The sequence below is a fragment of the Glycine max genome, chromosome 14 (assembly GCF_000004515.6).
Source record: "Glycine max cultivar Williams 82 chromosome 14, Glycine_max_v4.0, whole genome shotgun sequence".
NCBI classification, from domain to species: Eukaryota; Viridiplantae; Streptophyta; class Magnoliopsida; order Fabales; family Fabaceae; genus Glycine; species Glycine max.
The window spans coordinates 48,797,669-48,813,359 of record NC_038250.2 but is presented as its reverse complement, the minus strand read 5'-3'; the positions used below and the strand labels follow the sequence as shown (position 1 = coordinate 48,813,359).

General features: G+C 29.7%; 2 protein-coding genes across 2 annotated transcripts; both read left to right on the top strand.

The window, feature by feature from the left end:
* The first annotated feature begins 439 nt into the window (after window positions 1–439).
* Window positions 440–3,410, top strand: LOC100801039 (ADP-ribosylation factor-like protein 8c). The gene is made up of 6 exons (XM_003544937.5): window positions 440–683; window positions 885–966; window positions 1,104–1,136; window positions 1,246–1,367; window positions 2,843–3,004; window positions 3,103–3,410. The coding sequence occupies exons 1-6, from the start codon at window positions 646–648 to the stop codon at window positions 3,218–3,220; spliced, it is 555 nt and encodes a 184-aa protein (XP_003544985.1). The 5' UTR covers window positions 440–645; the 3' UTR covers window positions 3,221–3,410.
* A 9,328-nt stretch (window positions 3,411–12,738) lies between these two features.
* LOC100800494 (transcription factor MYB32-like) lies at window positions 12,739–14,987 on the top strand. The gene is made up of 3 exons (NM_001255898.2): window positions 12,739–13,008; window positions 13,383–13,512; window positions 14,189–14,987. Exons 1-3 carry the CDS (start codon window positions 12,876–12,878, stop codon window positions 14,910–14,912), a joined length of 987 nt encoding a protein of 328 aa, NP_001242827.2. The 5' UTR covers window positions 12,739–12,875; the 3' UTR covers window positions 14,913–14,987.
* Window positions 14,988–15,691: the final 704 nt, after the last annotated feature.

The following is a 15,691-nucleotide window of genomic DNA, read 5'->3' as shown; positions in this document are numbered from 1 at the left end:
ATATTTCCTAAAAGATGATCACTTTCACGACACCATAAGCACCTAATGCCTCTAACGTTGAAATTGGTCAATAAAATTAATACATCGATGCAAAATAGATATAATTCAATATCTTCCTTAAATTATTTTAAACTGGTTAAAATTGTTTTTGGTAATCAATCTCCAACTTTCAATACTATACTAATAAATCCACGGTGAATAAAACATGGTCCAAAATGGAACACTTAACTTAATGGTATATGCTAGCCTGAAAAAAAGAAGTTATGGATCATTTGTATATTTTAGGATAAATAATCTATTTGATGATTTATTTTATTTTTTATTTAGTTTAGTAATTTATTTTAAAAAAAATAATTAATTTGATCATTTATCTTATTTTTTTATATTAATTTTAGTTCTTTATCTTTTAAAAAGTTAATTTGATCAATTTTTTTTCTTCAATTTAAAAATGGGGCGAAACTTGAACAGTATGTAGAGTAAAGTGGAGGAGAGTTTGAAACAGGTGTTATTATATGAAAGAAAGATACCTCGTATTTCCATCTTAGATTCCAATCCTTTCTTCCTTCAAATTCTATTCTATTTACCCTTTGTTGGTCCGCGAAGTTTCTTGTTCCCTCATCTTTCTCTTTCTTCGATTCACACACAATGGGTCTCTGGGATTCCTTCCTCAATTGGCTCCGCAGGTAAACCTCTTCTCCGCAATACTACTATTTTTTTGTACTTTTTTTCCCAATATTATTATCTCTCGAATTTCATCCCAACTTTTGGGATATGCTTTATTCATCGAGATTCAGGAAAGCCTTAAAAGTTGAGCCTAGGTTATTTGATTTTAAGGGTTCCTTTTAAGTTGAGGATTGTGACTTTCTGTTTGTTGTTTGTGTCAGCTTGTTTTTTAAACAGGAGATGGAACTTTCACTTGTTGGCCTTCAGAATGCTGGCAAGACTTCTCTTGTCAATGCAATTGCTGTGAGTTGCTGCAGCATTGCAATTTTGACTCAATTTAGAAATTAAACCCTGAAATTCAATTTCTGTTATTACTGTTATTGCTCTCATGGCCTTGTTTTGACATTACATTGATGTTTGGTTTTTTTGTTTACCTGCAGACTGGGGGCTACAGTGAGGACATGATTCCAACTGTGTGTATCTAGCTTTGCTTTTTGATTGAATCTTGAATTGTTGCATATTTGATGATTGTGAGCATGTTTGCCTTTGTAATTGAAATATAATTCTTGGTGTTAAACGCAGGTTGGGTTCAACATGAGAAAAGTGACTAAGGGAAATGTCACAATAAAGCTTTGGGACCTTGGGGGACAGAGGAGGTTCCGGTCAATGTGGGAGCGATACTGTCGTGGTGTCTCTGCTATTGTGTATTGTCTCTCTTACTGCTCTCTCTTTCAGATATATATTTGTGAGGGCAAGCATATGTATATACATTCACACACATGCATGTCTTTCATTGTGTTTTTTATGTTTTGGCTTTGAATCAAAAGTTGCCTATAGTGTTAGACTAATAGGATATTTGAGTATAGGGTATAGCGTTTTAAGGATAATGGTTTTTACCCCTCAAAAGTTCTCTCAAGAAGCTGGCAAAAAACTGATTATCCAAAATAAGTTTGAGCTAAACAAATACTGACTTGTGATTTTTAGGTTTTATATGCTATCTCTTTTCTTTTTTTTAACCTTTTAGTTTTTAGACTCCAAACAGGAAATTGTCTGCATTATGGAGGTTTTTGTAAATAGAGTTCCATTTCATCCCATTTTACTTAAGATACCTCATACTATTAGAGGGTTTTTTCTGGTTCTTTGGAGAAGTCTAGAATAATCAACAATGTAAATGATACCTTTATTCTTTCCCTAACTGTGCATTTGTTTGAAGAAATAGTAAGTTATTTTTGGGAAAGTGAACTTGGGAATATAATATTTTCATGTTATGATTTTTTTTTTTTAAAATTCCTGGGCATTATTAATTCCCTGGCAAGTGGCACATTCCTAAGTCTTGGCTTTTTTTTTTTTTTTTTCATTCCCATGATGAGGGATGGCTGGATGGCTATGTTGCTTTCCCTTTCCTAAGCTATCATGTCATCCAACCTTTGTGGCACTACCACTCCAACTTCTACCACAGTCTTTATCCCATCATTTGAATTTTGCAAAACATTTTCAAAAATGTTAAATGCTAGCCAAACATTCATAAGCATATTCTTTCTAGAAATGTCATATACCTTGAAACACAAAGACCTCCTAAGATCTTTTTAGGAATTCGGAGAAAAGGAAAATGTTAGTGAAGCCTACTCTTAAAATGATTACCTATTGCAATGACTAACTATCCTTTAAGTTTATTTAAGCTATCAAGAAAATACTCAGGAACAATTTTTATTTAGATCTCTAATATGGACCCTCATGCAAATAGACTTTGGGATTTAAGTGGAACAAATTTTATTTCACAACTACATATGCTGAAGCATAATTTGATATAAGATGGAAGTATTAAGAACTGAACTCCTGGCTTCCTCATGGAAGAGGCTCTAATGCCATATGATGTTTCACTCATCCTTGAAGGCATATGGATATTGTCATTTATATTTCTTAGATCTCTAACAACCTATAATACAGGATACTGACCCCAAAGGCATTTTTTATACTGTTGTCTTTTCCTGTTTATGTTTCAAACTCAAAGAACTTAATGCTTGGTTTTATCTATCGTTTCTGATGATCTAATGGAAGGTTGGTCATGCATGCTTCATCTTGTAGAGTGTTATTATGTATAGCTCTTTCAAGTTATTGGAAGTGTCCATTCTCCATGTTTTTACACTTTTGTTCTTTTCGTTGATGGATGCAAAGACAGATATGTTGTAGATGCCGCTGATAGAGACAGTGTTCCAATATCTCGAAGTGAGTTACATGATCTATTGACAAAACCTTCTTTGAGTGGGATTCCTTTGCTTGTTCTTGGAAACAAAATTGACAAGTCAGAAGCTCTTTCTAAGCAAGCATTGGTAGATCAGCTGTGAGTTCTAGAAATCAATATTGCCTTATATCATCTTCTTTTTTTTATTATTGAAATTTGTCTTGATGCTTTATGATTTTCTCCTTGGGTGATTTCAGAGGACTTGAGTCAATTAAAGACAGAGAGGTCTGCTGCTATATGATTTCATGCAAGGATTCTGTAAACTTAGATGTAGTCATTGACTGGCTAATCAAACACTCAAAAACTGCAAAATGATCCTTGGTTTGACCAGTATTTCATTTTTAGTCAAAGATGCAAGGTGTTGAGGAAATTCCTTCTTGGTAGAATACATTTTCTTTAATTTAGTTGTGGTTCAAGTTTGTCTGTATAGTAATCAAACCAGGTCAGGTGACTCAAATCTTCCATGCAATGTTCTTATGTATCATAAACCGATTAGTTGATCTCATACATTTTTTTTGTGGTTTCTATTTTTAATAAAATACAAGTCCAACAAGTTTATTTGTCTGAAAAATTGAATAGTATTGTGTTCCTTATATGGGGGAAAAAGCTAAATCTTGATGAATGCTTCCCAAATAAAATTTATTCACCATTTGAAGGTGTACCAACTCTTGTCTTAGAATTTGAAAGTAGCAAATGCATTGAATATTTCTTGGCAATCAATTTATTATATACAAGAAAGGCGGGCATTATAGATTAGTTTGTGATTTTTTGGTATATATTTTTTTAGTTATCTAGAAAATGGCCGTGTTTTTTGTGAGTTGTAACGCTTGTTTTATGATAATATGTAGCAGCAAATAGTCACATGAGAAATGACCTGTGTATCTTTTCGGTTACAACAGTAAAAATGACCATGAAATTACTGGAGTTGAATGATGAATCTTTGGAAAATAGAAAACGCACAAATTTCGGAGTGTGATGTACAAGTACAACTATAGGGTTTTTCTTTCTAAGATGATACTAAAATAATAGTTATCAAAACAATATAAAATATAATTACCAATTTACGTATAATTAGAAAGCGCCTAATAGAAAGTTGTCATTGCTTTTTTACAAGTTTACGTTTTTTTTATTTAAGAAAACTGATAATACCTACTTGTTAGGAGTTTAACACCATTTTTTTTTATAATTTTTAAATAAAAATAAAAATATAATATAATAATTAATATATACAAATTTTAACGCATTAAGTTTTAAAATATAAAAAATAAAAGCAATAATTATAAAATATTTGTATATTGTAATTTTAGTTAAAATATACTTTTATCCTTCATCTTATTTTTGAAATTTATTTTGGTTCTTTAAAATTACTAAGAGAATTGAATTGGAGGATATGTTCAAGTTATAACTTCACTAAATAACTACAAAAAATATTTGGCTGATTACAATTTTTTTTAATACATCATTGGTTAATTAAATAGGTGACAAATTTTCAGTTTACTTTATTTTTATATTTATGATCAAGAAACTTCATTGACAAATTTGTGAGATCAGGTCTCGGGTGGTGGGTGATGGATAAGGGAAGTCTTCCTTATAATAATAATTTCAATATTTGAACTCTTAATATTATAGTAAAGTCTAACTTATAGTTCACTGTTACTGGTATTAATAAATAATACATGAATTGATACTGAAAAAAATATTACATTATTATTCAATTAAAATTTACAAACCATTATATATAATGATCTTATTAACTTATAATAACTATCATTAAAATAACATCAATAATGATATGAAATTAATTGACAGTTTAAAAACTTGTACTCAAGGTACATGCATATTAATTTTTTAAAGTACGTGACAAGTTGAAATGCAAAATTTCTTTTTGAAGAAAATTAAAGTTATAATAGCCTGATGTTTATTTTACAATTTTTGCATTCTTAATTTTTCCAACTGACCCTCCCCACCCCCCAAAAACTGTGTTTGTTTTCATTTTGGGTCCATAAAGAAATTTTTCATTATTGATACATGAGAAAAGAGACACTTCATGCCTGAATTTTTTTTCCATATTTTATTTTTTAATAGCGAGTAATTTTAAATTTGTGAAGATAATTATAAGAATAAAATAATAATTTATATTTATAATTATAAAAATAAAATGATATAAAAATATGTATACCAAAACACTTATATATCTTTATATATAGTTTTTATAGATACAAAGCTATATGTGGACTAGCTATGGACCAAAGAATGGCCCATAACCCATTAGATAGATGACTCCAAACCAATTTCTCAGAAGACCCACGACTTCATCTTTGTTTCTTGAAAAAAGAAAAAAATTATCTCTTCTGAAGCTTAAAAATATCTATTCTTTCTATATATTGCTAATTTGCTTAAATGGTCATTATTCAGTCAAATATATATATTTTATTTAGTGGACTTTGGCTATTGCCCAGCTGTCTGTGCTTAATTTTTTGTTTGGTCACTATAATAAAAATGAAATGATAAATACATATAAGTATTTTTCACAAAAGTTTCACTAAACATGAAAATCGTGGCTGAGATTTTCTTGCCAATTACTATCCAGCAGCCCTAAAAATATCAACTATTTTTGGGTAGACTTTTGCGATAATCTTTGTCTTTAATTTCATCCACTAGTTTTCGTGCTAAAACATGTTAATTAGCACATTTCTTCAATGGCGTCTGCGTTATGCTAAATTATTGCACTTCTTCCTCAAAACTATTTTGAATGCAACGTTTTTGACGTAAGTTCCCCCCTATAGCATTAATTGGAAATTTCTACATATGCAATGCATGATCGAAAATCCATGAAATATCTTGGAGAAAACGAATTAATTAACGGAGAAGAAAAAAATCACCCCAGGCAATATATTTTTTCTCTGAAAATTTCAAGTATATTTTTCCTCGTTGAAAATTTTGTGGATTTGAGAGAAGCACCTGTTAACATTTGAGTTGACTGTGAAGTCAGCAACGTCAAATTTTAAGCTTCTTGAGGTAACAATTATGATGTAAGCGTGAAGTGTCATGAATAGAGAAATTAGATTAAATTGTATATTTACATGAAGGAAAATATGCATATAATATATATTAACCACCTAATCACCTAAAAATTGACCAAATCACAATTGAGATTTTTGATTTGTTAAGAGCTCTACACGCATGCACTTGTTTGTCTAAAGGTGTTAAGTACTCGATCTCAACAATGCCGAGAGGAAGTTCAAAAGAGCACGTTGTTCTATAGTTCTTTCTTTTCTTCCCCTCATAGTTGTGTACTTGTATATAATTATTTTCATTAAATATTGCATTAGACATTAGACATGATGAAAAAACTTTCCAATTAAGCACAACATATTTTGAAACCTAGCTAGTTCCATGATTCACAAAATTCTCGCTCGTTATAGTCAAGAATTTATTTATTTTGTTGGATGATATTGAAAATCATTGCCCCCCAGGACTTTGCGACTCTGAGATTTCAAACACTTTTTAACATAATAACACAGGCATCATTCCTCACGCTTGTTGTGTAGGACAATTATGTCTCTCACTGACATGTGAAAGGGCAAAAGAAGATAAGTGGTTGCATACACCAGCCACACGTTAGAGTGACCTCAAAATTTATGATATAAAATGATTAAAAAAATTGTCTAAAGTTCAAAGTCACTTCTATTATATATGACTTATTAGGTGGCACTACGCAGGTGAGTCCAAGATGGGTAGTTGTTGTTGTAAGTCAAGGATTTATACTCTACTGAGAGAATTTAATAAAGCATAAAATATATCTTACCAAATCGAATTAACCAGCAGCAGTTTTGTCAAGAAACCGGGATACATAAAGAAAGAGGACACGTACAAATACAATTTTTGTACAATTTTAGTTTTTTTTTTAATTATTTGTCTATTTTTAGTTTTTTGTTCATCAGTTTTAGTCTATATGGTGTTAAATTTTTACCCTTTTGTTGTTCATTTTAAATCCTTCTTGTTTAAGGACTAAAATTCATAAATTAAAATAAATGAGGACATAAAAATAGATTAAAAAAAAAGAATTAAAATATGAAATCTGAAATTGTATAAATACAAAAGTTTATTTAATACACACACACAGATATAGATATATATATATTACGAAATACAGCAGCAGTTTGGTCAGGAAACCAGGATACAGAAACACAGAGGATAGGTACAAATCCAAATAAAATAAAATAACGGTCTTCTTAACTAGTGTTCTGATTTATTTAGTTCTTTGAAGGAACTAGTGTTCTCATTAAGAGATTAATAAAAGTATACTCAGACGTATTAGTAATACTTTTTAATATATTTTTTAACTATTGTTTCTTTTTTTTATTGTATAATGAGACGTAGTAGTAACTTTATTTTGTTTCTTTAATCACATTGGTTACTCTTTGTCATTAAATAAATATAGATACAAAAATGATGTAGATAGATAAAAACAACTAAGTGAACGTACGTCCCCTAAACTTATTATACCTACACAATTAATCTTGCTGTCAACAACTCAAACTCGGAGAAGATTTATAATTTCAACTTGGGGACCGATAGCTGTTAGAAGAAGCAGGACTAATCTTCAGTTATTAAATATATAGATTCTTCCAATTTGGAGATACAACTTAATTTTTGGGACCTATGGTAGAGAACTAAATCGCTAGGGTTTTTGACCATGCATAAATTAATAAAAATGATGTATATCGTATCATTGGAAGGAAACTCAACAAATAATAAACCAAAAACAGAGCTGTTAATGGAGTAAGTAAATGTTATCGGCTAGAGTAGGTTGATTTCAACAATAAAAGAAATTAATTTTTTTGCCAAGTCGATCAATAAATAGAGATTATATATGATTATGATAGTCTTCTAGGGAACTAGGGGAGCTCAAATTGAGATAAGGATATGCTTGTACGGTCAAACACATTATTATAATCATGTGTCCTAATGAACAGTACAAAAATATTAATTAGAAATTTAGAATTATAAACTTTCGTTGTTGACAAATATGAACCTTATATGTGTATTTTGGTATAACTATTAAAGAACTCTTTGTACTTTGTATATCAGTTGATTATTGTGTCTTATCCATATCTAGACAAATTTAACAAGTGAAATTGAGTGTTGCATGATTTTTTAGACACGTTCAATGATAATGATAATTTCTTGCCATGATCAAAGTGATTTGCTTTGCTCTCTGACGGATATTAGGTGCCATTTGTTTAGAGTTTGATAAAATTGATTTTCAACGGTTGAATGTGATTAAGATACGAGAGATAATTATGACTATTGTTTAAGTTAAAAAAAAAAAACTATGTTTAAGAATTTTGAGGACACTTCACGTCCCTACACTATATATATAAGGATAACGCGATACATGTTTAAGAATTTTTCCCTTCTATAATTTTTCAACTTTCCAAAGTGTATAGTTTCTGCCCTCCATTGACTTTTTATTGTTCGCTTCCCTTAGCAAACAATCTTTCAATATAATTTTCTCCAAATTAATGAGTGTCTTCATTATTTTTCTTGTTGGGATAACGTTATATATATATATATGAACATGATAAAGTACAGGACGAATATATATTTTAACCAACCATGATTGCGTTAAAATAGTGAACTTCGTTTTCTGAATCATATATTAATATGTGGGATATATTTAAGCAGACAAAACATCACTCTTCTTTCGCAAGTGAAGCAACAATTTGGATAAAACAATTACAGTTGAGTCCATTCACCATATGGGACGATGATATTTTCATGACATAATAGTCAACAGCAAAAATAGTTTGCAAATGTCAAATTCAAACGTTGCTACTACTCTCTTCTGGGTTGTTGCTGTTTCATTTTCTCCACTCAAAAATAGCAGGCAGATATACATACCTAGGCAAATTCATTCAGTCAGCAAGACACACAAATAATAATAATAATAATAATAATAATAATAATAATAATAATAATAATAATAATAATAATAATCACATGTACCTCTCGATAGTAACGTAGCATTACTTAAATCTTTTTTTAATATATAGAAATTAAACTAAGATATTAAAAAATTTATAATAATTTATGCATATTGCTTAACCAAACCAGGTAGATTCCTCGTAGCATTACTTGAATCTAGAATTGACTATATTATCTTGAATTCTTGATTAATTAATCTTTGTTTTTTTTTTCTTCGTGTACAATGGCTCTTGTAAGCAGAATACTTCCAATTTTTATCAAAATTCAAAAGCACCTTAATATTTTCGATCTCCTATCATGAATGGCCAGAATAATTTATATGTAATATTTATAAAATTTGTCACTAAAATTTAATGATTCCAAAATAAATGAAAGACGAAAAGCATTTTTTTATCATTAAATTTGATTACTATTTCATTGATTATTTTTTAGTGATGATCAATGAAGGGCCTGAATAATAATTTTTTTAAAGTTTAATTTCTATGTACCACTAGTGGTAAAAATATTACATTATCAGTTAATAAAAAGTAATGATAATTATGACTTTTGAATTGTTAGTGTATCAAGCATTTAATTATAAATTTAATATTGCATTTATGGTTATGAGAACTCATCTTCAGCAGCATTTAGAAATCGTAACGCCTTTTCATTTCATCATTTTTTTATTGATCATTTAATTTCAACATGATAAGGCTTGACCTGTGCTTCTGCTCAGCCAAGTGCATAAATCATAATCTTTGTCTAGATATATAGAACTCATTCGTAAGATGGCAAAAATATAACACCCGTGTGGTAACACAGTGTCATTGAATACCAACATCGATTGAAAAATCGTCTTTCAAGGATAACCTTTCTACATTGGTTGTGTAGTTCAACCGATGTACAATGTGAACTTTCTACATCGATTTTGAGGTTAACAATATTCCATGGGGATTGTTAATCAACTATATATGAACTCAGAATAATAAAATATTGTGTGATATATAATTAAAACTCTATCTGAGTGTGTTAGCAATTCTATTCCACGGGGGTCGGGGAATTCATTAATCATCTATCTGAGTGTATACACAATGAAGAATAACATACTAAAGTACCTTGTTGCCTATTAAAAAAAAAAATACTAAAATACCTTGTCATTTTATTAATCATCTCTAGTGGGATATCTTTATTTTGTAGCTATTATATCATTTTTTGGAAATATTAGCCCACTCTATTCAAGTTGGAGTCAGACAATGCTTAAAAACTCCATCGAGTCTTAATATATATAGTTGTATTTTCAGGTATCAAACTTAGGATTACTGATTAAGTTTGAATCAGTCTCTATCAGCTACGCATTCCGTGGTTTGATTATTATTATATCTGAGGTCAGATCGATTTCAAAAAGTTTATAGATATAAAGCTAGGTTACTCGGGTGTATTTATTTTCTGTATACGTATTTTGATTTGAACACGTTATCAGCTTGTTATGTCATGTTATCCCCCTTAATGTCATGGCAAGAAAGCAAATTTGAAAAAAAGTGTATAAAGTAGGGTGTAATTAGACAAAATCCCAAAAATATACCAATAAAATCTCAAAACAAAAAGAGAGCAACAGAATCTTGATCAAGTGTCACAATATTCATAGGAAAATATTCATAGTTAAGGAGATGGAATAGAAACTTTTATTTTAAAATATTTATTATACAAAAAGATAGGTGATTAAAAGTATTTGATAAAATATATTTTCTCAATGTTTGTCACAGCTGATGCTGTAGGAACTGTGTTCCTTCATTTGTAATCTTTTCTTTAGTTTTCATACTTATAAAAAAAGATTTACAATACTTTTTTTAATCATTTTTACAATTTTCAAAAATAAAAGAGTGCAATATTTTATAATTATACATAAAATTAAACATAAAAATAACAAAATTTACTTAAATTATATATTGTTTGGCTATTTTTTCTCAACGTTGGTTGTTATTCCTTTCGTTATTCTGAATTATTAAACTACGAGAGGCTCATGCTGTATGACACCATCGTTGAGTAGCTCACAAATCCTAAGTGTCTGTTTGTATAATTTTGGTAATAGAGTGGGAAAAGGTCAAACCTTATGATCACGCACAAATAATCTTTCAAGACCCAAATAGATAAAAAGAAAGAAAATACATATAAATGTGATGTGAGGATGGCTAAGGTTGGTTTGGAAAAGGTTTTTTTATAATTATATTTAGATGTAAATTTTGAAAAATTTTCTAATGGTTCAACAATTTTATTTTAACCCACTAAGATTAACTTAGTGATAAAGTGAAGATATAAGGTTGATTCAATAAGTGATGAACGATAAAAGGAGAATAAAGAGATCACAAGTTTAAATTCTTCTAGCTAATATTTCTAATTAAACTATTAAATTAATCTTTGCCAATAAATAAATAAAACTTAGTGATAAAGTGTTTGGGTAGTACAAAGTTTTAGGTTAAAATTTTATAGTTGTTATTGCATAAAAGAATAATAGCACTATTTTAATGTTGTATTTTTTTTTCAAAAATATAAGATTGTACTTTAATTTTAAAACTATAGATTATATTTCCAACAACTTATCATTTTTTAGAAAAAATATCCAATATATATTATCATATTATGAAATTTTTTTTCTTTCTATTTTTTTATTACACATCTAAAGTTATGTTCTGTAAAATTAGTTGAAAGCTAAACAATTAACCGAAACTTGAAAAAGTTACAAATTGTTGACTGAAAATTGAAAAATTAATTTATTAAATCATAAATATTCAATAAAACTAATTGCTGAAATAACAAAGAAGTGTAAAATGACTTAAAAATAATAAAATTATAGTTTATTTAAAAAGGATAATTAGAAAATTTGATAAATATATTAAAGATAAGAAAAATATAAAAAAGTTAAAAGTTAACGTTTTAAAAAAATTAAAAACTATCAAGAAAATCTTATTTATTGAACAATTACATAAATTTTTTAACTTTTAAAAAAATTACAAATTAACTGAAATAATATAATATAAATTAACAAGTTTTTATTTTTGAACCAAGAATATCAGTTAGGAGCTCATAACTAATCATTTGTAACTTTTATCACATGTATAAGAGATAAAATTATTTATTTATTTTATCTAAAATAACAATTAATCCGTGCCCTTTTATTTTGTTGCCATTGGGGGCGACTCTAGCTTATTATATGGATACGTTTGGCCCTCCCATTTGTCGTTCAAAAAATAATAGTTGCAAATTCTTTTGACAACATTTTATTATCATTTGGCCTAGGTCTAACCTATTTTTCTAGGAAGGGAATAGAAATCTAAATCGGAATATTCAAATTTCAAATTTCTGTTTATTGACTTGATGTTTTTATCCAGCCACAATATTAATTTCTCTCTGTCTCTCTTGTTCTCACTTCTCACCACGTTCACACATTGGAAGTAGTAGTTATTATAAATGGAAAAAAGGTTCGAGAAAAAAGACTTGTGACTACTTAATTCTCTTACCATCCTCATAGCCATAGTTTTTGAGTTAGTGAGTGGAGTATCTCACGCTTCCATCACAAGCAAAACTGGTGGATGAGGTGGTGCTTTCTGATTGAGACCCGGCACGTGCCTCATCCCCAATGCACACGTGTTCATTTTAAACACAAATTCGTAACCAATAATACAAGAACAATACAAGAAAGTAGTATTAGAGAAAGAAGTTGTATTGAATAGTACACACAATTTAGTTCATCAATAAATAAATAAAATAAAATAAAAAATTGTGATAGTGGGATTTTAGGACTTTTGGCGACTTTGGAGTTTAGAGGGGTTGATTTCTATAAATAAATAAGTTGGTGGTGGTGCTCTATCCTAACTTATGTGCATATTCATTCCTCTTAGCTCCCTTATACTCTCTGTGTCTCTTTCTCTATTTCTGAATCTCATAGGGGATATTATTCATTGTTCATAACTTGGCTTTGTAGCATTTTCCCTTTTGGTATAAAATGGGAAGGCAACCTTGTTGTGACAAAGTTGGGTTGAAGAAGGGGCCATGGACTGCAGAGGAGGATAAGAAGCTCATAAGCTTCATCCTCACTAATGGCCAATGTTGCTGGAGAGCTGTTCCTAAGCTAGCAGGTCTCCTCAATTTAGTCCTTAATTTGTAGCCATCCAAATCATTTATGAATAATGAATGAAGCTGAAATGCATCAGTTTTTCATGCTTTCTTTGTTATTTGGTTATTGAATATCTTTAAAATGGTTCTGCAATATTTTGCTTTATGGTCAATTGGATTGTGGTCTTTCTTCATGGTTCCTCTGTTCAGCAGCTCCTTTGATTTCTATTTTGTCAATGACAATGAAATCAAGCACCACTCAAAATTGGCATACTCTTTCCAACTTTTAGTTTGAACTAATCTTCAAAAACATAAGGTTACAACAAAAGTTAGAGCTTGCAGAAACAATGACTTTACTAAAATTAAAACTAAACAATTGGAGTGTGACTTCATGCAGGACTATTAAGGTGTGGGAAGAGTTGCAGGCTGAGGTGGACAAATTACTTGAGGCCAGACTTAAAGAGAGGCCTTTTATCTGAATATGAAGAAAAAATGGTCATTGATCTTCATGCTCAACTTGGCAATAGGTTATTTCCTGATCCACTATTTTTCCTTTGTTTGCTTTTTCTGCATGTTTATTTTTCCTTGAAGGACCTTTCTAATCATTAAAATTAATGATTACTACAGTGCTTATTTGAAATCTACTAGGCTAGGCTTATCTCAGGAAATGATTCAAAGCTCTAAAGATATATTAAGTTTCACCAAACGCACCAACCTAATTGAATTTATTATTTTAATAATACATACACCCCAAGTTGTAATTTTCTTTATTCATCTTAGGCACAAGCCGTGGTCCCATGTCTCACACCTGGGAGGGAAAGTAGGCGTATAAAAATTGCAGAATAAGCTCTTTTCTTTTCATTTTATTTTTCATTTTTTCAGGACTAAAAAAAGAAGATAAAAGAAACTTCTCATGATTGCAGTTAAAATTGACTAAAATGAGGTGTCATAGACGTAGAAAAGCAAATTTTGGCCAAATTTGTCTTGTGGGGAATTTTTTTGTGATTTCGTAGCTTGCATGGCATATGGAGCATTTTAGTGGCTATAAAGTCATTCTACCTTTCAAGTGATCTCCGCGTGAACCTTATGTTAATGATGGAATCTTTCTTTCATTTTCGCGTGTTTTCTTTTGTAATCAATACTATATACTATTTAATACTACTATATATCATTTTACTAATTGTCATTTTCCTTTTTACTCAGATGGTCCAAGATTGCTTCTCATCTCCCTGGAAGAACTGATAATGAGATAAAAAACCATTGGAACACCCACATAAAGAAAAAGCTCAAGAAAATGGGCATTGATCCTGTCACACATAAGCCACTCCCTAATGCAACAGAACAAACAAAAAATCAAACCAAACAAGAACAACAACTACACCACCAACCAGTAGAAGAAGAGCAGAACCAACAACCTTTGCAAGTTGACTTTGACCCCAAAGATGACCCAAATAAGGAGCCAGAGACTTCACTGGAGTCATCAACCATCACAGAAGAAGCCATATTGGAAGACCAAATCATCACACCCCTATTTGACAAAATGGAGCTAATGAATGGTTTCTGCACGGATGAAGTTCCAATAATTGAACCTGATGAGATTCTAATGCCTTGTGGACCTTCCTCTTCATCCACTTCTTCTTCATCTTCTTCAAATTCAACCATTTTCCTTGAAGACTTGCAGCTACCAGATTTTGAATGGTCTTGTAATTACAATGATAATAGTACTACTACCCACAACAACAACAACAACAACAACAGCAGCAGCAGCAGCATGGACTTGTGGGATGAAGACATTATTGGCAAACTTAATTGGCTGATTAATGAAGATGATGATAGTGATATTGAAAACCAAGTGTTTGATGCTTCTCTCACTCAGTTCTCAAAAATGTTCATGGATTCAGAATCTTGGGCATATGGCTTGTTTTGATTTGAATTTTTCTCCCCCTTGTTTGCAATTTGCTTCTAAGTTTTTGAGAAGAATAAACGGTTAATCATTTATTAGGAAGAACACAACTCTTGTTTAGCATTACCAACTTTTCACCCCTCTAACTTTTCACTTTATCATGTAAAAAACCACATGTAATATAATAATGGAAATAAGTTTCTTTCTTTATTTGTTTGTTTTTTTTTTAAATTTAATAGATATACATTGTTAATATAAATGTCTTTATTTTGTTAATTAATAAAAAACTATTTTTTATTATGATTTATAGTTTGTGATTCAATAATAATATAAAAGACTTGTACATTATTATTACATGTATTATTGGGAATTCTTGTCTTTTTCTTACCAGCTTTCTGTTTATTTATTTCTTTTATTATGACTCAAATATGAAAAATTATTGCCTCTCATCCTTGTGACATACATGCATGTTGGTTTGTTGTTCTATTCGGTAGATGCTTTTTCTTTTTTCTTTTTTTTTTTTTTTGTATGATTGAGGTGGTTCTAATACAAGTTTCAGAGTGCTTATCTTTAAAAAAAGTTCCTAGCTTCATATAACTAAAAGTCATCTTTATTTTATTTTAAGGTTTTGTTAAGCAGCCTCCTTGGAACACTGATTTAGAAATGATAATAGAATTTTTTTATTAAAAAAATCATGTTAAGAATACATTAATATATAAATAGTACTGTATATCAAGAAGCATAAAAAGTAATGTATATAAATATTTTTACCAATAAAACTTTTTAGTTTTTTGGTGGAATAA

Excerpts from the sequence above, each read along its gene's own strand:
- LOC100801039 (XM_003544937.5), top strand. The coding sequence starts at position 646 with ATGGGTCTCTGGGATTCCTTCCTCAATTGGCTCCGCAG. Across the intron at positions 684-884 it reads TTCCTCAATTGGCTCCGCAG|CTTGTTTTTTAAACAGGAGA; the intron begins GTAAACCTCTTC and ends TGTTTGTGTCAG. Across the intron at positions 1,368-2,842 it reads CGTGGTGTCTCTGCTATTGT|ATATGTTGTAGATGCCGCTG; the intron begins GTATTGTCTCTC and ends ATGCAAAGACAG.
- LOC100800494 (NM_001255898.2), top strand. The coding sequence starts at position 12,876 with ATGGGAAGGCAACCTTGTTGTGACAAAGTTGGGTTGAAGAAGGGGCCA. Across the intron at positions 13,009-13,382 it reads AGCTGTTCCTAAGCTAGCAG|GACTATTAAGGTGTGGGAAG; the intron begins GTCTCCTCAATT and ends GACTTCATGCAG. Across the intron at positions 13,513-14,188 it reads CATGCTCAACTTGGCAATAG|ATGGTCCAAGATTGCTTCTC; the intron begins GTTATTTCCTGA and ends CTTTTTACTCAG.